General features: G+C 48.5%; 3 protein-coding genes and 1 long non-coding RNA gene across 5 annotated transcripts in view; 2 read left to right on the top strand and 2 right to left on the bottom strand.

The window, feature by feature from the left end:
* Window positions 1–3,901, bottom strand: part of CUNH1orf54 (chromosome unknown C1orf54 homolog) — a 7,671-nt gene extending 3,770 nt beyond the window's left edge. For both annotated transcript variants that reach the window (XM_028789780.1, XM_028789781.1), the window contains exons 1-4: window positions 3,838–3,901; window positions 1,958–2,044; window positions 1,060–1,118; window positions 370–495 (exon numbers count right to left, since the gene is read on the bottom strand). In XM_028789780.1, the coding sequence (XP_028645613.1) occupies window positions 370–495; window positions 1,060–1,118; window positions 1,958–2,044; window positions 3,838–3,883 (318 nt within the window). In that variant the 5' untranslated portion in view covers window positions 3,884–3,901. The remainder of the gene's footprint in view (window positions 1–369; window positions 496–1,059; window positions 1,119–1,957; window positions 2,045–3,837) is intronic.
* Window positions 3,902–7,444: 3,543 nt separating this feature from the next.
* On the top strand, window positions 7,445–12,056 carry Aph1a (aph-1 homolog A, gamma-secretase subunit). The gene is made up of 7 exons (XM_028789651.1): window positions 7,445–7,805; window positions 8,347–8,517; window positions 8,669–8,742; window positions 8,972–9,094; window positions 9,242–9,369; window positions 9,769–9,892; window positions 10,226–12,056. The coding sequence occupies exons 1-7, from the start codon at window positions 7,693–7,695 to the stop codon at window positions 10,288–10,290; spliced, it is 798 nt and encodes a 265-aa protein (XP_028645484.1). The 5' UTR covers window positions 7,445–7,692; the 3' UTR covers window positions 10,291–12,056.
* Ca14 (carbonic anhydrase 14) lies at window positions 11,269–18,387 on the bottom strand. The gene is made up of 11 exons (XM_028789649.1): window positions 17,958–18,387; window positions 15,860–15,880; window positions 14,813–14,992; window positions 13,742–13,884; window positions 13,426–13,521; window positions 13,234–13,300; window positions 12,928–13,085; window positions 12,724–12,844; window positions 12,467–12,487; window positions 12,284–12,368; window positions 11,269–11,687 (listed from the first exon to the last, which is right to left on the bottom strand). The coding sequence occupies exons 1-11, from the start codon at window positions 18,010–18,012 to the stop codon at window positions 11,621–11,623; spliced, it is 1,014 nt and encodes a 337-aa protein (XP_028645482.1). The 5' UTR covers window positions 18,013–18,387; the 3' UTR covers window positions 11,269–11,620.
* Window positions 15,981–23,701, top strand: LOC114640669. The gene is made up of 2 exons (XR_003714185.1): window positions 15,981–16,192; window positions 23,034–23,701. It is a non-coding gene; the product is annotated as an uncharacterized LOC114640669 (long non-coding RNA).
* The last annotated feature ends 839 nt before the right edge of the window (window positions 23,702–24,540 follow it).

Genomic DNA, 24,540 nt, shown 5'->3' with positions numbered 1-24,540 from the left:
AAAAAAAAAAAAAAAAAAAAAAGCAAGCGGAGCAAGCCATGGGAGCAAGCCAGTAAGCGGTCTATGTCTAAGCCAGTAAGCAGTGTCCTCCCAAGCTTCAGCTCCTGACTCAAGCTCCTGCCCTGACTTCTCCCAAGGATGAAGTGTGACCAGGTAAGATGAAATAAACCCTTTCCTCCCCAAGTTGGTTTTGTCAATGTTTTATTAAAGCAAAATAAAACCAAACTAGAATACCTACATGGCAATATTAATGATACAGTTCTTCCCTCCTGCAAAACCTGCCCTCTGTTACTGCAGGTCACTAGCCCTGGGATCTGTCTGGGTAAGAAATGCCATATCTCCCTCCTCCTCCATCCCCATTTGACTCACTGGTTCTGTGGTCACTGGTTTCGTGGTTACAGGATTCTGATGGTCCACAGGTTCTGTATGAAGACTGTATGAGGAAGCGGTGGTCTCTACTGCTTCTGTTGTCGTTACCTCCTTATTCAACCTGTTCTGCCCTCAGTAGGATTGGGAAACAGTTATCATTTCTTCTGTCCAATACCTCCACAGATGGTCTAGTTAGAGTTTTTCATCTTTTTCTATGAGCAAGCCTCCTAATCAAACCCCCCCAGCCCCACAGGACCAAAACTGAAGCTCAGGGATTGTCTGGGACTGGTACTAGCATGGTTTGAGTATGTATGGATTCCATTCATGAAGTCCCTTGACTGCCCTTCCTCCGTGTATTAGTAATCCTACTAGGTTCTGGCTTCCTTCTCCCAGCTATAGTTAAAGGTCTATTTGGGACCCACATCCTAGTTTCTATCAGGTTGTCCTCTCTCTCTCTCTCTCTCTCTCTCTCTCCCTCTCCCTCTCCCTCTCCCTCTCCCTCTCCCTCTCCCTCTCCCTCTCCCTCTCCCTCTCCCTCTCCTCCCTCCCCATGGCAATCCTCCTGCCTCTGCTTCCCAAGTACTGGGATTATAGTACTGGACTACCACAGCCAGCCTCACTTTTTAGCACTTCCCTGTTTCTGTTTTAGTGTTATTTGTCCTGGCCCTCTCAGATAGAGAAGTCACTCACCAACCTATCCTCCGACTCAAATGCGGAGTAATCAACTGTGAAGTTTACACTAAAGTCATCTGGAGAAGAGAAAAGAGAAAAACAAATGAAAGGAGAAGAAACTTCACGCTCAGGATGCTTCACCTAACCTACATTGTAAAAAGTGTTGGTACAACCTACTTATAGTTAGCTCTAGTGTTAAAATGTTTGTGATTCGAGCCAGAGAGATGGCTGGGCAGTTACAAACATGAATTGCTCTTTCAGAGGACCACAGTTTAGTTTCCAGAATCCACACCGAGCTGCTCTCAGCCCCTCACAACTCCAGCTCCACTGCGTCTCCAAAGCACCTTCATTTACAAGTATATACCTCACCACATACTCATAACTTGAGATAATACTGAAAATGAAATCTTTTTTAACTGTGAGTATGTATGAATTTATATTGTCAATCTAATATATACAATAATTTACAGATTGGAAAATTTTCAAATTGTCCCAACAATTTTCCAAAACATAAAAATATGATGAGTTTAAGGGGCTGGAGACGTGAGTAGCTCAGGGGTTAGAAGCACTGGCTGCTTTTCAGAGGCCTTGGGCTCAGTTCTCAGACCCACCTGTTAGCTCACAACTATCTGCAGCTCCAGTTCTGGGGATCCAATGCCCTCTTTTGACCTGTGTAGGCACTAGGTATACATGTGGTGCACACACATACATGCAGGCAAAATATTCATACACATAAAATTCTTACTTTTTTTTAAATCATGAGTCTAAGAAATAATGCCAAGAGTCTTGAAAGTTTTGTTAAAGCCAAAATTTTGACTGGGCCTCTTGTTCTTTTGCAAAATGAAGGACAATCTTGAACTAAGTAGCCCCCAGATCTTTCTATCCCACTAAGAGTGAGAGCCTTTCACATACGTACCATAATTAGGGGTTATTGTATAATAATAATATGCCACTTGATAGTAATCACCCTCTTCCAGCTGTTCTTCATCCTCGTATTCCTGTCCTGCAAGGGCCAAGAGTTAAGTCAGAAGCATCTGGAGCTCCTTAGCAACAGCACACATGGTGTTGATCCCAGATCTCCCAGCGTCCTTCTCTCTGCTTCCTCTCCGAGGTCTCCCTGCCTCTGTATGTCTAACTTGGCCAAGTCTCCTGGCTCCTAGCTGCAGTGAGGCCAGTACTCAACCTTCAGTGCAGAACTCCCAGGACAGAAAACAGATTCCTTCACATCCTCTAAGCCCCAAGCAAGATATACATAAAGCCTTTAAAAGCGGAAGACAGAGACAAAAAATTTTTAAAAGTCATATAGATTCCATATGGTCCCAAATTTTTCTCACCAAAGACTTAACAATGTTACAGATTTGGGTTTATTTCCAGCTCCATTGCTAAGAATTTTTCAAACGTCCACTTCATGTACCCCTCCAAGCCCCAACCCTCCCCACTTTGAGACAGGGCCTCTCTATTTAGCCCTGGCAGTCCTGAAACTCTCTGTGTAGATCAGGTTGGCCTCCAACTCATAGATATCTGTTTGCTTCTGCCTCTGCCTGCCAAATGCTTGGATTAAAGGCATGCAGCACCACAGCTGGCCCCATATCACCTTCCTTAAAAATAAGTCAGCTGGACCAAATGACCCATCATAGCTTCCCTTCCCTTCCAAAACTAACACTGTGTGGCTTTGACTACTGATTCTAGAATTCTAGGCCTTCTGCTAAACATATCCCTCCAAGCCCAAACTAAGGACACAGGATTTAAAGGAAAGGGAAACAGTGACACACCTGGCAGACTAGAGAACAAAGAGGGGAAGGAGCCAAGCTACTCTTGGGACCCTGTCCCTGAAGGCAGCCAGTTTTCTACTGTCCTAAGCCAACCTATACTTATGGGGTGTTTTTTTGTTTGTTTGCTTTTTTAAAAAGACGTTGTTTGCTATGCATCCCTAACCAACCTAGAAGACATGACGTAAATCAAGCCAGCCTAAAACTCGCAGAGACCTTTCTGTCTCTGCCTCAGGAGTGCAGGGGTTAACGGAGTAAGCCACCACAAAGCTTCGCTTTGTTTTTTGGTATAAGGGGTATTTATTTGTTATTTATTTATTTATTTACTTTTGAGGCAGGGTTTCTCTGTGTAGCCCTGGCTGTCCTGGAACTTGCTTTGTAGACTAGAATGGCCCCAAACTCAAAGCTCTGCCTGCCTCTGCCTCCAGAGTGCTGAGACTAAAGGCGTGCACCACCACCCAGCTGAGGGTGTATTATTTATCAAGGGCTAGTCAGGAACTCACTACATAGTCAAGGATGACCTTGAATTTTTGACCCTTTCCCTTCTATGTCCCAAGAGCTGGGCATGTGCCATCTAGCTTGGCTCTCACACCTTTGTCTTTGCTAATAGAAGGTTGGTTTGTTTTCTTGTACTTTGTGGGAAGGAGCTCCTCTGGCTTCACTCACTAGTCTCACTCCCTTGACTTCCAAGTGCCTACTTCTTCCCTTCGCTGCTCCTCACTCTTCTGCTTAGTTTTGTAGTGACAGGAACAGAAATCCGAGTTCAGTCTTGCTGAAGGAACTCCCTTAGGGCTCCATCCTCCACCAGCCGTCTCTTCTTTGACAAGACTTCACTTTGCTTTGCCTTTGGTTTCCTGGCTCCACCTTCCAGATCCCTGCTCTGCCCCCAACCCTGGACTCCAACAGCTGAGAAAAGCAGTACCGCTCCCTGCTGAAATGCCCGATGTCCCTCTCTTTGTATCTTTCCTCTCATCTCATTTATAGCAAAAGACCTGGTACAAAAGCCCAGGGTCAGAAGGAGACTTACCCAGGATAAGTGGTGCAACAAGGAGAGCTACAAAGAGGACATCCATTCTGGATTTTGCACTATCACTGTGAAAGTAAAGAGAGGAAATTGCTCTATTTCCCACCACACTTACCCCGCCTCCCCCTGCTGCTGCAAAGCTGGGAGGGCACTGGAGTGATTCTTCTCCCAGGGGACAGAATTCTCCGCCTACTCACTCAGTAGATCTTAACATAGCTGCTGGACTGAGAGGCACCCCCCTTCATGGATGCTAACTTGTTATTCCTGGAGCGCTCCTAGTCCTGGGTTAGGTTCACTCAGGACTCCCACTGCTGGGACCAGAGCTCACCCTCTCCCCTCCTATGCTTCCTCCAGCTCAATTCTCCCAAAAGTTCACCTTCCCTCTTGCAGGCCTTAAGTTACCATTGCCATGCAGGATTGCTCTTTACTTCGAGGGAACATGATCCTGTTTATCACTGTGGGAATGATGAGAGGAAGGGTGAGGACTTTTTTTTAGACTGTAAATAAATAGTGCCTTTTCTCTGACTATCTTGTCTGGAGGATGAGAGCAATGTTTATGAACCATTGTTTGACTCCCAAATTTCATTCTGCATTGCTGCTGATAAAAATCTCAACACTCTCAGAAGGCAGAGGCATGTGAGTTGGAGGCCAGCCTGGTCTACAGAATGAGTTCCAGGACAGTCAGGTCTACACAGAAAAAAGAAAATCTCACTACTCTCAGGTCCAAAGGAAACTCCAGTTCAAACCCTTCAAAAGGCGGCTCATCTATCCAGAACTCCATCTATCCAGAACTCCTCGTCCAGCTCCCCCCGCACCCCCCCCCACACAGCTGTGCGTCCCTCCTATAACAGCTGTGCTCACTGTTCTCGGCTGCTTCTCTTCTCTCTGTGCTCCTTCTCTTCCCCAGCCCCTGCTCTTCTCCCCTCTCTCACAGGTAGCCCTGGCCATGTCCAGTACGCTGGCTATGCTCAGTCTACTTTTTCTCTCTGCTTTGAACTCTTCCAGATGCCTCTGGCTGTTCTCTCTCTCTCTCTCTCTCTCTCTCTCTCTCTCTCTCTCTCTCTCTTTTTGTTTTTTGGTTTTTCTAGACAGGGTTTCTCTGTGTAGCCCTGGCTGTCCTGGAACTCACTCTGTAGACCAGGCTGGCCTCGAACTCAGAAATCCGCCTGCCTCTGCCTCCCAAGTGCTGCGACTAAAGGCGTGCGCCACCACTGCCCAGCCTGTTCTCTCTCTCTTAATAGAGCCATAACCAAACAGTGGAGAAGTCGAGTTGGCAGTTGCTTTACTGCAGTCTCTAGCATACAACAGCCAAGGCCAGTTATTTTTTTTCTATAGTTTGTGTTGACCTCGCCTTTTCCCCACAACTTCTTGGACACAGGATGGAAGAGGAAGCAGAGACTCTTTTTCCTTTGTTGGATGCTATGCCTGTTTCCCACTTTCAGACACAGTTCCTTAAAATTCTGTCTGCTTCTGTATTTCCTGTCTTCATTCAGTTCAGCTCAAAAGCAAGAACATATTTATTGGGCATAATGAGCTAGGTTTCGTCTGTTAGGAGACTGACAGACATGATGACTGAAACACAAAACTCTTCCAGGTGTGGTGTCTTGGCCCTTCATTCCCTGCATTTGGGAAGCAGAAGCACGAGGATCTCTATGAGTTTAAGGCTAGCCTGCTCTATCTACATAGTGAGTGCCAGGTCAGCCAGGGCTACATAGAGAGACCCCGTCTCCAAAATCTTAAAAGCAAACAGGCCAACAAACCACACACACACACATACACACACACACACACCAAACAACAACAAAAATATAGGTTAGAAGAAGTCAAATGACATATGACTACTAAATAAATGACTATCCTCCATATATTTTGGCATAAAGTTGTGAACTTTCAACTTTGTAAAGCAAATACAAGGAGAAAATTAAGTATCTTTAAACAACTCCCCCTCCCAACATATGCCAACCAATCATTGGTGGTGCAGGCCTTTAATTCCAGCACTCAGGAAGCAGAGGCAGGTGGATCTCTGAGTTCAAGACCAACCTGGACTACAAAGTGAGTTCTAGGATAGCCAGAGCTACACAGAGAAACCTTGTCTCAAAATCCCAAAACCAGGGCCTGGACAGATGGCTTGGTGGTTAAGAGCACTGCTACTCTTCCAGTGGACCTAGGTTTGATTCCTTGTACCAGTGGATCATAATCATCTCTAACCCTAGTTTTGAGGGGTCTCATGTGCTCATCTGGCCTCTAAGAGCACCTAGCACATACATGTTGCACAGATATACATGACACAACCCCTCCCACACACATAAAGATAACTATTAAAAGAAAAGCCCCACAAGCTCCACATACTTAGTAAATACTTGCTGAGCATCTAAAATGAGACCTTGAACACTGTGCAAGTGTCTGTGGACTCATCATGCACAGGATAGGTTTACAGACTGCTCCCTACAGCTGTTAACAGCTCACAGAGAAGAGTGGTCTTATCCATATTTCCCCAGACTCAGCCTGTTGAACTTAGAAGCAGGACACGCATGGAATCTTGAACGCTGGCCAAGATGCTCCCATCCTCTCAACCTTGGGAAACGATGTGCCTAGTGACTTTTTGCAAAAACCTTTTTCTCCATCCCCCCCACCCCCAGACTTTTCTGGGGAAAAAAAGTGTAAGACTTCCACAGGAGTGGCACACAAGTATTACATCATAAATCACTTCCAGGAAGCCTGGTAATCTTTTAAATCTCTTCTGTAGTTCGTTATTGCTTTGTGTATACCCTCAAAAACCATTTTCTCAAATATGATCAAAATGATCGGATCCCATCATAGGATTCCTTTGTTAGGCAGCCTCCTAAGGACCAACTTGTCCTCATACAAAGGATGATTCGTGCTAATATCAAATCCCTCTCCCCAGCCTGAGGAAAAGACACCACTTAAGTTTATTTTCCAGACTATAAATAAAGGAAGTATGACATCAAAGGAACCAAGCAGTTCGGCGTGGGGCGGAGGCGGGGGCGGGTGTCATTTCCCCTCAGTCCCATTGCTCTAATCGCTTTGTGACTCCAGGATTCCTTCTAAATATTTTCCTAGTATTTCTCTCCCGGCTCCTCTTGCTTCTGTCATTCTGTCACTACAGGATACAAGTGGAGGCTTCATTTGAGACATGATTCTTATACCAGGCTGTCCAAAGAGTTCCAACTTTTAAGCCTAACTTTGATCCCTGATCCCTCAGGGTGCTTCTCTAGGTCATTTCCTCTAATTCAAGTTAAGAACAATGTCCGTCCCTATCTTCCCACAACCCCTATCCTGCGCTCTTTTTTATTTGTCTCTAGATTCAAACAGGATCTTTCTCTGACAAAACTCCTCTAGTAATAGGTAGGGTGATTATCTCCCTTCTCTACCGAATGAAGAAAGGAAACCGTGGCTAAGGCGCAAGCGAACCCAGGAATCCTTGTTCTGATTGGGCCCAGTCCCCCAGCCTACTCTTCTGAAGCCACTCCCAGCACCAAATGGAGGGCGCCAAGGATGACAAACTACAACTCCCAGAAGGCCATGCTGCCACGGCCCCGCCTCTGCAGTTCCGCCCCACCAAGTATTCATTGGCCTTCCGGGGGTGGGGATTAGATGGGAGGTGGCCATGGGGCAGCGACCGGGTGTTGTTCCCTCTTCGGCTTCCGTAGACGAGGTCGGGCGGACCTTCGTCCGGGATTTCGGCACTCCCCCTTCCCCTTCCCCGGGGTCCGGGGGTGACATTGCACCGCGCCCCTCCTGGGGTTGCGTCGCCGCCCCACGCGGACTCCCCCTCGGTGCGCTGCTCCCATTCGCCTCCCTTGGCCGTGGTTCCCCCCCTCCCCCAGCTGCCCAGTCATGGGGGCTGCTGTGTTTTTCGGATGCACCTTCGTCGCGTTCGGCCCTGCCTTCGCCCTTTTCCTGATCACTGTAGCTGGAGACCCGCTTCGGGTTATCATTCTGGTGGCAGGGTGAGTGTCGAGTGGTGGAGAAGGGGCCGAACAGAGAAAAAGGTGCAGAAAGGGCCGGAGGCACTGGAGCAGGCTTGGGAGCCTGAGTTGGGGGACAGAAGTCGGAAAAGGTTGGACCGGGTCAAATCGTGATCTAGAATTTCCCGCAATCGGCTTCCGCCTTCCAGGGATTTCACAGATTCTTCCTGTAGTCCTCCGGGCAACGTCAGAGAAGGCCCAAGGCCAAGATTAATGAGGGGGCTGTGCTGACCTCGGCCAGCCAAGGATCCTGGAATGGATACTTTGTCCCACCGTTCATGCCCACACACTTTGACTCTCATCTCACTGAAGACTCTAACCAGATTTCTACCCCTTCTGCTGCTTTCAGATTCCTACAGATGAGTCTGTTGGTAGAGACACTTATCCTGTCTGGTCCCTGTTTCCCTTACCATCCGGAAGTCTAACTTCCACTTTTCATACATTCCATCCTTGGCTGGCTCCCTCCCTGATTTTTCCAGTTGCTCCTATCTTTGCCTCTCTCATTGCCATTGTGTTTTCTCAGAGCCTTTTTCTGGCTGGTCTCCCTGCTCTTGGCCTCTGTGGTCTGGTTCATCTTGGTCCATGTGACAGACCGATCAGATGCACGGCTCCAGTATGGCCTCCTGATTTTTGGTGCTGCTATCTCTGTCCTTCTACAGGAAGTGTTCCGTTTTGCCTACTACAAGCTCCTTAAGTAAGGACAAGGGGTGATCTGGAAGGGAGAGGGGACAGTGGTGTGCGTTGTGGGAAGTGGGCCAGCCCTTGGATGGTGGTTGGAGTAAGGGGCTTTAGAGGGAAGGTATTAAACGGAAAGGAACATCCCTGCCCTTCCTTTTATTTCCCAGAAAGGCAGATGAGGGCTTAGCATCACTGAGTGAGGACGGAAGATCACCCATCTCCATCCGACAGATGGCCTATGGTGAGCCAAGGGAGAGGGGTCAGAGGAGGGAGTTGGACACTCCCTCCTCCCTTTCTGGGTAATCTAAACATCCACATGTGCTAAGTGTTTTTCTTCATACTTGACTTCCAAGGAGAGGCGGTCTGGAGGGAGAGTAGGTATGGTAGAATTTTTCCTAGGCATGGGGAGTAGGTACTGGTAATGAGGCTGCAGTGGTCTTGGTCGTTGATGAGACCCTCCCTCCCCCCAGTTTCTGGTCTGTCCTTCGGTATCATCAGTGGTGTCTTCTCTGTTATCAATATTTTGGCTGATGCACTTGGGCCAGGTGTGGTTGGGATCCATGGAGACTCACCCTATTACTTCCTGACTTCAGGTAGGACTCACTTCCAACCTTGTCTTCATGCCCTCTCCTTCCCTGGCCCCATCTGACTTACTGACCTTCCCTGGGAGACTCCTCTGGCTCAGCGTGTCAGGAGGCTGGGAGACAATCAGTACCTCCACCCCGTCTCCCTCCCTGCAGCCTTTCTGACAGCAGCCATTATCCTGCTCCATACCTTTTGGGGAGTCGTGTTCTTTGACGCCTGCGAGAGGAGCCGGTACTGGGCTTTGGGCCTGGTAGTTGGGAGTCACCTTCTGACATCAGGACTGGTGAGTTGGAGACGGGCCTGAGATGGGGAGAAAGCTCTTGATGAATGGTGAGTGGGCTGGGTGTGTGTTCTGCGGAGTAAGTAGTCTGAGCTTACCTTGGGTGGAGGCAGAAAGGTCGTTTCCTGAGCTCTGCCACCGCAGCTTCAGTTAGGTCACCTGCTCTGGGGTAGATTTGAATCATGTAGTCAGTTATCACAAGAGGCCTGAGGGCAGTAGGAAGAGCTGGGACCTTGAGGGACTCTGAAGTCAAAAGCTGCCTTAGCTCTGAGACGCTGGTGCTTTGAAGAGAAAAGGAGGAGTCTGAATAGGATGTCTGGGGGAAGTTGAGTCAAAGGCCCAAAGTCAGTGGTGCAATTAGGTGCGGGGAGAATCTAACGTCTTTTCTGTCCTCATTCTCAGACATTCCTGAACCCCTGGTATGAGGCCAGCCTGTTGCCCATCTATGCAGTCACCGTTTCCATGGGGCTCTGGGCGTTCGTCACAGCCGGAGGCTCCCTCCGAAGTATCCAGCGCAGCCTTTCTTGTAAGGACTGACTACCTGGACTGATCGCCCGACAGATCCCATCTGCCTGTCCACTGCCCATGACTGAACCCAGCCCCAGCCCGGGTCCATTGCCCTCATCCTCCGTCTCCTCGCCGATGTGTCCCGCTTCCTTCCGGGTTTGGCATTGTCCATTTGTGACCTGTAGTCTCTAAGCTTTCTCAGGAGCAGCCTGGGTGCAGCCCGTCAGGGACTAGTGGGTTTGAACCTGCATCTCTCCCCACCACCTGGGGACCCCCTTGTTGTCCAGGTCTCCCCATGTGTCAGTGCTCCGCCCTCACCCTGCCCATGACTCACCCCGCTTCCCCTCTGCAGGCCGCCGGCAGGAGGACAGTCGGGTGATGGTGTACTCTGCCCTGCGCATCCCACCCGAGGACTGAGGGAACATGGGGGGGACCCCTGGGCCTGGAGTGCCCTCCCGATCTCCTCGTCCTGTATTTCTCCATCTCCAGTTCTGGACAGTGCAGGTTGTCAAGAAAAGGGACCTAGTTTAGCCATGGCCCTGGAGATGAAGTTACTGGAGGCTCAAGGGTAGATGAGTTCAGTATCTCCTGCCCAGACTGGACATCTTGATCTTTTTCTCAGGTCTGAAAGGAACCATTTTTTGGTATGATAAAGACCCCCAAAATGCCTTTTTTTTAAGTGGGGAGAGGAGGAGGTGTGCTGGGAGCCTCCTTGACCTCTGTAGGCTGTGTTTGCTCCTGAATCTGCTGATCGTGGCTCATTTCTGTCCTGTTTTCCCTCTGGTCCCAGGCCCTGGGGAAAAGGAAGGAAGTGCATGCTTGGGAACTGGTACCACTGGAACTCGTGTTTTAATGCCCATGACCATCAGCACCCCTCCTTTCCCCAAGGCGAAGTGGAGGGTGCTGTGAGGGTTTGTCCAATCCATGGCAGTGCCCTGGAGGAGTCAGACTGCCATGGAATCGCAGGCCAAGGGGGCAGACATCTTTTCTAGTTTTTAATTGGGGTGTGGGAGGGCTGGGGAGGTTTTCTATCACTGTATTGTTTTTCTGCTGAGGGTGGGATATTCCATCCTTTTAATCAAGGTGATTGTGATTTTGACTAATAAAAAGGACTTTATAATTGTGGGGGAACTTGGCTTTCAGAGGGGATAATGGATTGAGATTTCTAGTTCGGGTCCACCCTTCCTAGCCCAACACCCGAGTGTTATGAAAGGTGCATCGGTCGGTGGTGTGACTTGTGGAAGTTGAGTTAACTTCCCAGAAGTAGATCTCCATGTCCAGGAACAGGATACCCTCCAACCCCCCCTCGTTTTCTCTTTCTGTATGTCTGTCTCTGACACTCAAAAGGACAGAGGTATTCTCCCACTGTTGAAAGCCACAAAAGACAGTCCAGAATTAAGGTCAAAAACTTTTAATTTCCAAACATATATTGAGCAAAAAATAATTAAAATCCCAGCAGCAGCCCTTTTTTCCTAGAGGAGAAAACTATGTGTACCTGGGGGAGGGGGCATGACGGTGACGGCAGAGCTTATCCTCGGCCTCTTCATAACTAGACATTAAAACAGTATCTCCAGATCTACAGCTTTGCAGGGCCAAAGGCTCAGCCCTTCCTTGAAGAAGAGCTGGGGTCCTTGCTCCTCCGGTACATGTGCACAGAGAGGTGGTATCTAGAAGGACATGTGTCTGCCTGTATCCTCTAAGGCTCCCTGACAGTATGAGAGGAAGGCAGCCACAGCGTCTTGACAGTTCATGCTTCTGTGGTAGCCCGAGCAGAGGTGAAAACCACACTTTTCCTGTTTCCGAGCCTCTTCTTCCTGGGAAGGGGGCAATGGTTCATGGGAGTGACTAGTGTCCTAGGTGAGAGTAGAAGTAGAATAGGACATACTTTTTCTTTAAAGTGTATAATCACGACCTTAGGCTTTCTCTTTCCCCGCCTCCTGAGTATTGGGATAACAAGTATGTGCCAGCATGCCAGATTTGATGTGGTGCTAAAGATCCGACCCAGGGCTTTAGGCATGCCTGGCAAGTACTCCGCCAACTGAGCTACAGCCCCAGAGAATTTTGTTGGGGAGTGGGGTGGGGTTACTGGGTTATCTCACTATGTAGACCAGGCTGGCCTTGAACACACAGAGATCATCCTGCTTCCAGCTCCCAAGCATTGGGATTAAAGTTATGTACTACCATGCCTGGCTGAGAATGCTTTTTTTTTTTTTTTTTTTTTTGAGATGCCTTCTCGGTGTACCCTGGCTGCCCTGGAACTCACTCTATAGACCAGTCTGGCCTTGAACTCAGAGATTCGCTGGTGAGTGCTGGGATTAAAAGTGTGTGCCACTACCACCGAACCTCTGACAATGCATTTTAGTAGAAAATAAATATCAAAATATCGCAGGAATAGAAAGTAGGATCTCACCTAATTTTTCGAGCGATGAAATAAATAGCCAGCAGAAGGCAGAGACATCCAGCCAAGATTCCCACACCTAGACCCAACATCTCTCCTGGGGGAAGACAAGGATGTCTGCTCAGTCTAACAGGTTCTGAGGCTTTCCATCTTTGCTGGGGGTCTACCTCATCTGGCCACATAGGACCATCTTACCTGTGGTATACAGTGGTCCCACTGCAGAGGAAGAAAACTTGGATTAGAGGAGTTTCAGAACATTCTCCCGTTTGGGAGCTCTGCTTCCACACCTGAAAACTGACCTGAGCATCCTTTGTTGGGGGTGACTCCTGGTCCAGGGATGTAGTGGGAACCCTTCCCCCTCAGCCTTTCCTTCCCAGGGACTCACTATTTCATGCCTTTGAGCCCCCCCCCCCCCCCCCAGTTTCCCATCTCTTCTGAGCCCTGCAAGTCACCTTGGATGAAAGAAGCAAAGATGGTCCTCTGGTTGAGAGGCTGGGGGACTCTGTAGTTCTGTACAAGGGGCTCAGATGAGTCCTCTTCTGTAGAGAACAGTGTCCCCTGGAGCGTCGCTAACTGGGGAGCAGAAGTGGAGAAATCACCCTAGGGCATTGGCAAGGGTCTGAGGTTAAAGGTGTATTCACCTCTCCAGTACTCACCTGTCCCATTGAAATCTGGGCCCTTCTGTTGAAGACTGTCCAGACTACACTCTCGTAGCAGGGAGGAGTTGTGAGCGAGCCATTGTATCGGAAGAATTGCTCCAGCTGCTGGGGGAACAGCTCCCTCACACTGAAGGGAGGCACAGAGGTCTTCTGATCTGGGGAGGGCAGAGCAAGGGTCAGTCTTCCTGGACAGGGTTCCTCTAAGCAGAATCCACTGCTTACCGCGCCCCTCCCAAGCCTCGCAGGCCAGGTCTTGAAAGTTTCCCTGCAGTTGAATTCTTACTGTAGGTTTTTAGGGTTCACCTTTGTGTCTTATTTCATGCAGATGACTCAGAATGTGATCATAAGCTGGATTCTCAGTCTCACCCACCTGTAAAGAGAAAGTGCCATAGACGCATGTGTTTGGAGTTAAGTGCTCCGGGTAAACTTTAGAGAGGCCTAAGGGTATAAGTAAAGGGTTAGAGAGAGACCTGAGAGGAGCTAGGGGTTACTGACCTCAATTAGGATGCCTAGGACAGCCAGGCCCTCAGGCTTCTGAGCAGCCTCACTCAAGCTGCCGTAGGACTCTGAGTCGTAATGGACCACGTGGAGCTGGAGGAAGACAGAGGGTTACCTAAATGTTTCTTCATTCCCTCTAAGGCTTTGATTTAGTTCCCTCCCCCCTCCTCAGTTGCCCAATCAAAGATTGTGCCCCCAAAGCTTTGTCTTATCTCTTCAATAAGATTTTTCAAGGGTCCAGATCCACCCTTTCTCTGAGCTCCACTGGACCGAACCATGCATCATGTGTGTCCTAGTCCAAGCTCCCGGGTACCTCTGCAACGGTGGCTTCACTGTTGATCTGGTGCTCTGAGCCTTCTAGGGATCCTTTCTGGCCCCAGTGCAAGTGGAGCTGGGCTGCTGTGTATTTCCGCGGCAGCCCACTGAGGTGCAGGCTTGGGGGCAGGGAGAGCTGCACTGTGAGAAAAGAGCAGGCTAGGATCGGCAGAGGAATGTGGGCAGTTTCCACCCCAGCTTGCCACCACTTGGGACACTTGGTTCTCCTCTTCCTTCTTCCGCCCAGAATTGCCTGACTCCTCTCTAGCAAGAAACCTCCCTGCTGCTAAAATTAAGTCCGTGCTAGGACACTGCTTGCACACCGAACCTGATTATACACATCCAATCCCACCTTAGCTGCAGGAGCCTGAACCTCATTGTTTTGTTGTTTTTTGAGACAGGGTTCCTCTGTTCACAGGCTGTAGCCCTGGCTGTCCTGGAACTCACTCTGTAGACCAGGCTGGCCTCAAACTCAAGAGATCAGCCTGCCTCTGCCTCCCAAGTGCTGGGATTTTGAGTGTGCCACCATGGCCCAGCTCTGAACCTCATCCTAACGTCCGGATTCATTAATGGATAGTTCTGACATTTTATAAGTTAGAACTGTTTCCTCTGGCTTTTTATTTGTTTGTTTTTGTGTTTTTCAAGATAGGGTTTTTCTTTGTATCCTTGGCTTTCCTGGAACTCACTCTGTAGATCAGGTTGGCCTTGAACTCAGATATCTGCCTGCTTCTGCCTCCCAAGTGCTGGGACTAAGGTATGTACCACTGCCACTCAGCTTCTCTTGGCTCTTAAAGGTCTAAACTGGAGCCTGCAGTTATTTGAAACTGGGTCTGAGGCCGGGCGGTGTGGCGCACGCCTTTAATCCCAGCAGTTCGGAGGCAGAAGCAGGCGGATTTCTGAGTTCGAGGCCACCCTGGTCTACAGAGTGAGTTCCAGGACAGCCAGGACTACACAGAGAAACCCTGTCTTGAAAAACCAAAAAAAAAAAAAAAAAAAAAGAAAGAAAGAAAGAAAGAAAGAAAGAAAGAAAGAAAGAAAGAAAGAAAAGAAAAGAAACTGGGTCTTTTACCTGTATGGCCATTATTGTGTAGATCCAAAGGCTCAGTACCAAGATGATCATATCCATGGGGCTGTACAGCAGGCAGATCGGGGTCAAATATCACACTGTCTGTCTGGATATCGATGGGGGACTGGGCATTGCCTCCACACTCAGGGTAAGAGGTTGGCCAATGGTCCTGACCGTGTGGGCCTGGTGGAGGGGTAAGTTACCATTTGTCCAGCCCTACAGCCCCAGGCACCCTTTAGTAGCCCCCATTCCATGTTATAGGTGGAAGTAGAAATCCACTTCTCACCACGCAGTTAGGTAGGGCTGGGCGAGGTGGAAGTCCCCCCTGCACTCTAGGCTGCAGCACCCCTCATCTCCCCAGAAGCAGGGGTGATTGTCCAGCTACTCTAAAGTGGGAGAGTGGCGGCTTTTACTCACCTGTAGTTTCAGAATAATGAAGCTGAATGAGGGGAAGAGGAGACAGACAGAAAGCCTGAATTCTTGCAGAAGTAGAATCAGAGAGGACAAACAGCCCTAGACAGGTGGAATATCTTTGGGATACCCTATCAAGTAGTCTTGGGGTTCAGCTATCCTTTCTGTCGTTCACTTTTTCCTCTCACACTGGACCTTGCCTGGACTCCAGACAGGTCATTAATCAGAAGTTCAGCAGGATTGAGTTCCACTGTCCCTAGAGTCACAGGATCCTGCCAGCCTTCTTCTGACCTCAGGCTCTGTCCAGTTCCAGAGACAGGTTTGGGGAGGACTATTTAGGAGAAAGGGAGCCAGCAGAGTGGCAGCTGAGCTAGCCCTTGTGCTTCTCCCCGCCCAGTTTTCTTCATTTCCACACGGATTTACCCAGGACACATTGGTTTTTTTTTGCTGAATCAGGAGACATGGGATTTAATGATTACAGCAGGGTCTAGCAGCCACTTGTGTAAAGGCCAGTGTGTGTGTGTGTGTGTGTGTGTGTCTCAGGAAAAGCCCTTCCTCTCCCCCAGGACAAGTCTTCATGCCAGGTGAGGGGGTCCCAGGGTGAAAAGAGTGCCAGTCCATCTGGAGTTCCGATCTCACCTTCGTATGTCCAGTGGTGACCTGTAAGAGAGTGATTTGGGCAGTAGCCAGAGCAGCCTGGAGCAGTGTCCTGGCATCTGCTCTCCCTCTGGCCAGCACCTCCTCCTTTTCTCCTCTCTCTTACCCACCTCCACTCCAGCACTTCCCAAGTGAAGTACTGAAACTGGATACTTCTGTGGAAAGGTTGGGGGTCCTATTTAAAATAACTAGCCAGGCTGTGCTTGGGTAGTAAAGAGGGAGGAGCAAAGAAAAGAGATAAAGCCAGAGACTAAAATTAACCTGGATCCAAATGTGCAGGCGGCCCAACCCTTACTTTTTTCCATCTGGAGCCAGGTCAGTGTAACACTTAGAAGGTTGGGGTGGGATAAAGCAAGGGTGTGGGCAGAGGGCTTGGAAGCATGGGACAGAAGGCGAGGGGGAAGTTCAGGGTGCGGCACTGCTGCTGGAGACAGGCCGGCTGAGACCTCTGCCTTGCTGCATTGCTGCACGGATGAAGGCACAGCACCTTCAGTGCGAGTTTTAGTTCTTCCTTTCTGCTCTGACTAGCTGTGGTCGCTCCCATCATGAACCTCTGCTCCTGCAGGCTCAGGAGAGGCAGGAGTCGGGGCTGGGCCTGTTCTAGGTTGAGGGTGGTGGGTGGGCACAGGCTGCCAGGCTGGCAAGGACAGGATGAAAGTGAAGCATTGTGTGTAGAGAGGAGAGCTGCCAGCCGGGTCACATGCCAGGATCTCATGCAGTTCTGTCTCTGGCCAAAACTCTGGGGGTCTGTGGATCATCCCCCACCCACCATGGACAACCTGCTTCAAGGAGAAAAGGAAGTCTTCTTGTAGATTGGCTTGTACTATTTAAATCTAGAAACTGGGGGGAAAATCCTTTTCCTCTTTATTAGTCCTTTATTTATTTTGTTTGAGACATGATTTTGCTATGTAATCCATACTGGCCCAGTATTCACAGTGTGGTTCAGGCTGACCTCGAACTTGTGGCAATCCTGCCTCAGCCTCCTGAGAGCTGGGATTACAATCCTGTAACCCAATGCCCATCTGCTATCATTCTTTTAACTGCTCACACTGGTCTATGTCTCAGCTCAAGCAGCTCTGCAAATAGCCCACCCACCTATTCATTCACTATCTCTGTGGGATACCCCAACAACTAGAGTTCTCTAGCTTTTGTGAGGGTGCCCTGCCCTTCCTGTGAATGGTTCTGAGTTAATTCTAATACCTCTTTTTCCTCTTTCCAAATTGTTTCTTCGCAGAAAATATTTCTCTCTCTCTCTCTCTCTCTCTCTTTCTCTCTCTCTCTCTCTCTTTGATCCCTTGGTCCCATCTTCCGCTCCCTTTCTCGATAATCCTCCCCCCACCACATTCTTCCAACAAACTTTAATCCCTCACCTACTATGTGCTGGATACAGAAATGCCGGGGAAGCACAAAAACAGAGTGTAGAAATCAGGCATGGTGATGCAGAGACAGGTGTAACCTTGTCTCAAAAAAAAAAAAAAAGTATATAAAAATGAACAATAACAACGAAAAAGGTGTGGGACTCCTTCAGGCGTTCCTGGACTCCAGGAACAACTTAGCTTGATTTCCCAAATGTCTCCCTACCCCTCTCCTACTCTCGAAAGTCCTTTGTACACTGAGAAGAGCTGAGCAAATGTTTAGTTGTGTTACTTTCAGGGAAATGGACCAGCCGCCCCGTGCACCTTGGCAGGTAATCCTTTGATCAGCTGGGAGTCAGGGTCTGAGTTGGGCAGTACTGTAGCACGTGTCCCTTCCCACCCCTGCTCTCCCTAACCAGCAGAGTGCGTAAACAAAGAAGGGCAGGAGGGCTGCCTGGGACTAGGGCAGTGGGGAAAGAGTGGCTCGGAAAACCGTAGCTGGCCGAGATTCCCACACTTGTGAGCATTCACACTGGACTCTGGCTAGCTCTCCCTGCCGCAGAGACAGCGGTAATAGCTAGGCTAGAGAGGAAAAGGAAAAGAATTCTTTCTCCTACCCCATGCCTTTTCCCCAGCCCCTAGGCTTCCCTTTCTGAACCCTCTCCTCCCCCACTTAAGTACACATGGCTACGGGTGGACATTAGCACAGACCCAGTTGTACCTACCCCCATCTGCAGCCAGGATCCAAGTCACCTTTAACAGGAGAGCGAAGAACAACATATTATCCCCACAATGGGGCAGAGGGGACCACGAATTTGGGGGCTAGAAGAGAGAGGTGGAGAGGGAGAGAGGAGTTTCTGGCGTCCTATCTCTTTTCTTCTTGGCTTTGCAGACTTCCAGGGATTTGATTGTCCACAGGTTAACACGAACTTCTGGATCCCAGGATAAATTTCTTTCTCTCTCACTTTGTCTTTCTTCCTCTCTGCCCTCTCTGTATGCCCCTCTGTAGTCTCCTCACCACTTACTGGCCAGCAACTTCACAGTTGCCTCCCGCTTTTAAGGTGGCTCGGAACCGGTGTACGTGAGGAGGGGGTGGTGCCTGGGCTGCAGGCGAGCAGCTCCTTAAATAGCGGATTAGGCATGCAGGATGGCCCTGCAGAGCCCAGCGCCCTGGCCTTGGCTCAGGAGCCCAGCTGGAGTGAGCTCTTCCTTTGCCATTTACACTGCCGCTCATACGGGTGTCCCCTGGAACTCTCGGTCAGGGAAGGAGGGTTTCGCACCTCTCCCTCCCAGGACACCGTGTTCTCATTCTCCTGCCTGAGGAGCACATCCCTTGGGTGGTGTGGGACAGCTGGTGGGGAACCTGTTTCTGAAACCAAGAGAAGTTGAGCTGGTTGGAACCAGAAAGAATTCAGATTCGGGAGATAGGAGAACAGAAGTTGGGGGCTCAGGGCTCAGGTGGGGAGTGGAAAGTCAAAGTTTAAAATCTGGACTGTGGAGAGGAAGAAGTGGGGCGAGGAGAATATTTGTCTTCCGCGCTGTCTTTCTTTGGCGCCTGTCACCACCCCCTTCCCTTGGTGAGGCTTAGGTCCACGTGCCTGTGTAGCCTGGGGTGGGGGTGCGGTTTTGTTTGCCGTATAAAGCCCATTTGTGTGCACAGCGGGGGAGGGGTTGTCACAGCACCAGGGAGAGACAGCATTCTAACTTCCAGACCCAGCCACCTCCCTCCCCAGGGAGCCCAGATCTAGGGCGCCTTTTGTCACTGAAGAGGACACTGACCTCTAGCAGAGAGGCCGGGGCCCGAGGAGTGGTGGGTGACTGTAGAAACAATTACTGTCACCATGAGAAAAAGGCGGACTCCAAAGAAAGAGAGGGGAGGGGCCATAGAAAGGCCATGTGACTAGGTGGGTGAGAGGTCCAGGGGCTTCCCGCCCACCCAACAAAGGGTCCAGGCAGGTCCAGTGGGACCGAGTGAAACCTGCTGTGGTAGAGCTGAGTTAGCTAGTGGAGCATGGAGGCTGCGTGGCGTCTCAGGAATGCGAGCTGGTGTGCGCTCCCCCACGGGACTAGAAATCCCGATCGGAATGTACATCCTAAGTCCCTCATTAGCGAGTGTGAAGACCACAGATCATTTCAAGCTAGATGGTGAAATCTCTCTTCCATAACCTTCACTTACTGGCCCAGGCAATGCATACACCTCTGTGAGGTCTTTCTGCTCTCCTTACTCCTAACAAACAGCAATAAATAGCCAAAACAAAAGAGCAGAAGCCAAACAAGGGCACGGGATAAAAGCCAAATGAACAGAATAATGCATGTGCTGGGTCATCACTCCTGCGGAGACAGGAGCTCACAGCGCTTTTCTGTCCCATGACTGAGCTTCAGAGAAAGGATTTATATACATATATACATATATATACATACATATATATATACATGTTTTTATCGCTTTGCGAATACTTAATCCCCTAAAAAAGTTTCCGTCATAAAGTTCTTCCAAAGCCTCATCCAATCCCATCTAGGAAGAATAAAAGATGTAAATGCAAGTTAAGACTTCTTTGGAATCCGGGAAGTTAAAAGGGGGTGGGGCGGGGTGAAAGGAGAATGAATAGTATTTCACAAGGTAGGAAAGAGGAGGTCTGGACAGAATAACCCCTGTTAGGACAGAGCCCCCCTGGAGCATCTGCGACCGACATTCAGCCTCCCAAGAAGTGCGCCTTGCCTGGCGCCACCTCCTGGCTTCTCTACGAATAAACTTGGGATTCCTCTGGACAGCAGTTGGTGCTGAGGGTTTGCAGACTTTGCCTACACTATTGAATATTGTTTCAAAGAAATCTTAGCCCTGGTGCTGGAGAGATCGCTCCGTGGTTAAGAGCTCTCTCTGCTTTTTCAGAGCAATGGATTCAATTCCCAGCACTCATATGGCAGCTCACAACTGTCTGTAACTCCAGTTCCAGGGGACTGGATATTCTCACACAGACATACATGCAGGCAAATCACCAATGCACAGAAAATAAAATCATTAAAACTAAATTGCGGCCGGGCGGTGGTGGTGCACGCCTTTAATCCCAGCACTTGGGAGACAGAGGCAGGCGGATTTCTGAGTTCGAGAGTTCGAGGCTAGCCTGGTCTACAGAGTGAGTTCCAGGACAGCCAGGGCTACACAGAGAAACCCTGTAAAAAGAAAAAAAAAATCTTAGCTCCAAGTCAACACTTAGGCTCCAGGGCAAGCAGCCTCTCTAGGAATTCCGATTCCCTCCAAATGAACAAAATTGGTTTCTAAGAGAGAAAGAGAGAGAACTACCCTCCTCGGATTTGATTTTTTTTTGTTTGGATACCGTGAACACTTCAGTCATTGCGTTCTAGCTGTTTTGGAGCAGGTGCAAAGGGAAAGAAAAGGGAAACAAAAAGAAAAGGTGAGTGGTTAGACCTCCTCCCAGTAGTTTCTTTTCAAACTCTTTTGCTTCGTTATGGCTCTTCTTGCTCCTCGTCCTGCACCTGGCCCAAAACCTACCAAACCCCAGACATTCCGCTGCCGTGTGGCGCCATCTCCTGTCCTTGCAAAGCAGTGAAACGTGAATGTCAGATCAAAGTCCAGTGTGGTGACTTTTTGTTTATCCTTTCTTAAAAGTTCTTAACTTAGGTATTTAAACTCACTCCTTTAGAATGTTCTTGGAGCAAACCCGCTCAGCTCCCCGAGTTTCCGTGCTATGGTTCAGGGAGTTCAATAAAGGAGGGAGTCAGATTAAAACAACAATCCACGGGGGGACGGATTAGATGGAATTAGATTTTTCTAGAAAAGCTAATAACGTAAACGAGAGACAGAAAGCTAGCAAACAGAAAGAAAAACTAACGACTTTTTGCTGCAGTCATAAAGCGGGGGTAGAAACATTCTGATTTTATAGGCAATCGCATTTAGTATCACAGACTTGTCTGCTGACTCCTCAGTCTCCAAGCCTCAAACACAAGGGTGCTTAAAACTAAAGTCACTGGGGAATTGGGAGGAGCAGGTGACCAGCCTCACAGTTTTCCAATTCAATAGATGGGGGAGAAGAATCTTGTGGACAAAGGGCAGGTAAATATTGTTGTTAAAAAAAGAAATAAGTAAGAGAAAAAAACAAAAAGAAAAAACAAAAAAAAGAAATATTGCTGTTGTAATTAAAAAGGAATTTTCTGTTATGAATTGGTCCCATGCACAGAACACTGCTAGGTTTGTAAATACGTGTGGGTTAGATGAAGGAATTTACTCAGGGGACCAGTTGGTCACTTTCATTCTGCCTCTGGTCTTTCATAGACCTTTAGACCAGCGGGGCCCTTAGGCATTCATCCAAACTCCTTGTTGTGCTCAGTGGAGAATGAATTTTGAGGGATTTAGGAATTCAGCTGTGGTTGATGAGAAATGTTGAGCTAAACCAGAAACGGAACCCAAGCCCCAGTGAGCATTTCTCTGCACTGCTGGTTCTCTGGCATTGGTGACTGTTAGATTCACCTGGAAAGTTGCTACATACAGGTCTCTAGCCTGCCTCTTCATAACTCTAGGGGTTGTTTGGTTGTTTCTTTTTAAAAATTGTATTGTTTTGTTCTTTGATTTTTTTTTTTTTGAGACAAGGTCTCTCTACATAGCTCTGACTGTCCTAGAACCCACTCTATAGAGTAGGTTGGCCTCAAACTCATGGAGATCTGCTTGCCTCTGCCTCCCAAGTGCTGGGAGGCACCACGCCTGGCCTATCATCACAATACTGTCAGTTTGCACTTCTTTCTACATTTATTTATTTATTTATTTATTTATTTATTTATTTATTTATTGTTGGTGTGCATGTGCACACTCATATCATGGTATTTGTCTAGAGGGTTACTTTTTTTTTTACATTTACTTATTTTTTCATGCATATGTGTGTGGGCACATGTATAAAAGTCAAAGGGCAACTTGTGGGAATTGGTTCTCTCCTTCCTCATGTAGGTAGGGGGTTGAACACAGGTCTTTAGGCTTAGCAGCAAGCATCCTTTCCCATTAAGTCATTTTACTGGTCCCCAGAGGTCTGAATTTCTAGTAGGTGCCTAGGTGAGATGAGATAGATGCTATTCATCTGCAGGGTGTCCCCTAAGAGCATCTGCTGCATACCTAGAAACAGACATCGTAGGTTTGCTATTCTCTGTAGAGATTAAAACTATCCGTTCACGCGCTGGTCACCATAGTCTCTGAGGTTAACAACAGTTCCTTTACAATTATATTTTAAGTCCTCCTAGGTACAGTCATGGCTTTGAAATTCAAAACGTGAATAAGGCTTGACCTTTTCCCTAAAACACTTCCAAATCCTTTGAGATGCCGACTTTATTCAGTGTCTACACTAGACGGTGAGAATGTCCACATCTGTTTTACGTACCAGCAGTGTATCCATTGTGTTTAACCAGGTCCGAGCATCCATAGTAACGTAACAAAGCCACTTCAAGGCAGGCGGTGCCTGCGCGGTTCTCTCTCGGGATGACACTGAAGAGTAGGTAGTCAAAGGAGCGTCCTCACTGATATTCTGGAGCAGTCGATGTCCTGTGGGAGGAGGAAGGGAAAGGTCGTCCCCTTCCTTCCCCCCTCAACTAAGCAACCCAGGCTAGATACAAACTTGCTGTGCAGCTGAGGCTAGCCTTCCATTCTTGATCATCCTGCTTGAACTCCTATGCATAAAGATTACGGGTGTGTAAACTGGCTTGTTGAACGTTTTAAATTTTTATTTAAAATTTTTATTATTTTAAAGATGAACTAACTTATTTTATTTTTCATTTTATGTGTATGAGCATTTTCTCTGCAGGCACGTGAGTGTACTGTGTGGATAGAGGGTTGTGGAGGCCAGAGGAGGGTGTCGGATCCTTTGGGACTGGAGTTAGAGACGACTGTGAACCACCACATAGATTCCAGGTCTTCTGCAGGGGCAGCCAGTGCTCACTCTTAACCGCTAAGCGTCTCTCTAGCCCATCATCATCATCACCATCACCATCACCATCACCATCACCACCACCACCATCACCATCACCATCACCATCACCATCATCATCACCATCACCATCATCACCATCATCATCATCACCATCACCATCATCATTATTATTTTGAGACAGTGTCTCACTCAGTAGCTCAGGTGAGCCTGAAACTTGAAGTGATCTTCTGGTCTTAACCTGAATTCTGTGGCCACAAGCAGAAACGGAGAAGCTGACCAAGTCCTGAGGGTGGGCATTGTTGACTTGAGCCCAGTGCCTCAGACACCTGGGAGTCGCAAAGCCTTCCATGGCTCAGGGGGATGGTCAGGCTTTCTTTCCGTGGGGGTACAGACCTGACAGTGTGCACAGAAAGTATCAGCCAGCTCTGTTCCAGATGCCTGTAGCCAAGACCACGCCCGCACAGAGACCCCCACAGAGACTAGCTGAAGCCCCTCATCTGTGGTGTGTGAAATAAAGACACTGCTGCTGTGCCTCTCCATCACACCTGTATGCGTGTCTGCCATTGGTCATCCAAGTCAGGTCAAAGAGACCCAAGTCCTCCACTGGCCTAGAACTTGTGACTTATTAAGGCTGGCCTAGAACTTGTAATGTATCAAGACTGGGCTAGGACTTGTGATGTACCAAGACTGGCCTAGAACTTGTAATGTATCAAGACTGGCCTAGAACTTGTGATGTACCAAGACTGGCCTAGAACTTGTAAAGTATCAAGACTGGCCTAGAACTTGTGGTGTATCAAGGCTGGCCTAGAATTTGTGGTGTATCAAGGCTGGCCTTTAGCTTCTCACTATTCTGCTTCCACCTCTGGAATGTCGGGGTCACCAGTGTGTGCCACCATACTTGTTAAGAATCAGGTGCTCGGGCTGGAGAGATGGCTCAGTGGTTAAGAGCACTGACTGCTCTTCCAGAGGTCCGAGTTCAATTCCCAGCAACCACATGGTGGCTCACAACCATCTGTAATGGGATCTGATGTCCTCTTCTGGTATGTCTGAAGAGTACAATGGTGAATACATAAAATAAATAAACCTTAAAAAAAAAAAGAAAGAAAGAAAGAAAAGAATCAGGTGCTCCCAGACTGCCCTTGCATCACCACAGAGTGCTCTGACCCCTCTCTTACTCTCCCAGTCTGTCTGTTTCTCTTTCTTTGTGTCTGTCCCCACTCTGAGAGGTACTTTTACCTCTCTCCCAATAAATCTCTTGCATAAGATTTGTTTTGTGGTGTGATCTCTTCGACACCCCTTGGTCCCTACCCTCCAAGATACTCCATTGCAAAACCCTAACAATACTTGTTAAGAAAAAGATCTTTTTTTTCCCCTTTTCTTC

This window comes from Grammomys surdaster, unplaced genomic scaffold (genome assembly GCF_004785775.1).
Source record: "Grammomys surdaster isolate TR1022 unplaced genomic scaffold, NIH_TR_1.0 125849, whole genome shotgun sequence".
In the NCBI taxonomy this organism is placed as follows: domain Eukaryota; kingdom Metazoa; phylum Chordata; class Mammalia; order Rodentia; family Muridae; genus Grammomys; species Grammomys surdaster.
The sequence above is the reverse complement of the archived record's forward strand: the minus strand, read 5'-3'. Positions and strand labels throughout refer to the sequence as shown.

Excerpts from the sequence above, each read along its gene's own strand:
- Aph1a (XM_028789651.1), top strand. The coding sequence starts at position 7,693 with ATGGGGGCTGCTGTGTTTTTCGGATGCACCTTCGTCGCGTTCGGCCCT. Across the intron at positions 8,743-8,971 it reads CATCCGACAGATGGCCTATG|TTTCTGGTCTGTCCTTCGGT; the intron begins GTGAGCCAAGGG and ends CCCTCCCCCCAG. Across the intron at positions 9,095-9,241 it reads CTATTACTTCCTGACTTCAG|CCTTTCTGACAGCAGCCATT; the intron begins GTAGGACTCACT and ends CCCTCCCTGCAG.
- Ca14 (XM_028789649.1), bottom strand. The coding sequence starts at position 18,012 with ATGTTGTTCTTCGCTCTCCTGTTAAAGGTGACTTGGATCCTGGCTGCA. Across the intron at positions 13,522-13,741 it reads GTGAAGCCACCGTTGCAGAG|CTCCACGTGGTCCATTACGA; the intron begins GTACCCGGGAGC and ends GTCTTCCTCCAG. Across the intron at positions 13,301-13,425 it reads TCCTAGGCATCCTAATTGAG|GTGGGTGAGACTGAGAATCC; the intron begins GTCAGTAACCCC and ends TTCTCTTTACAG.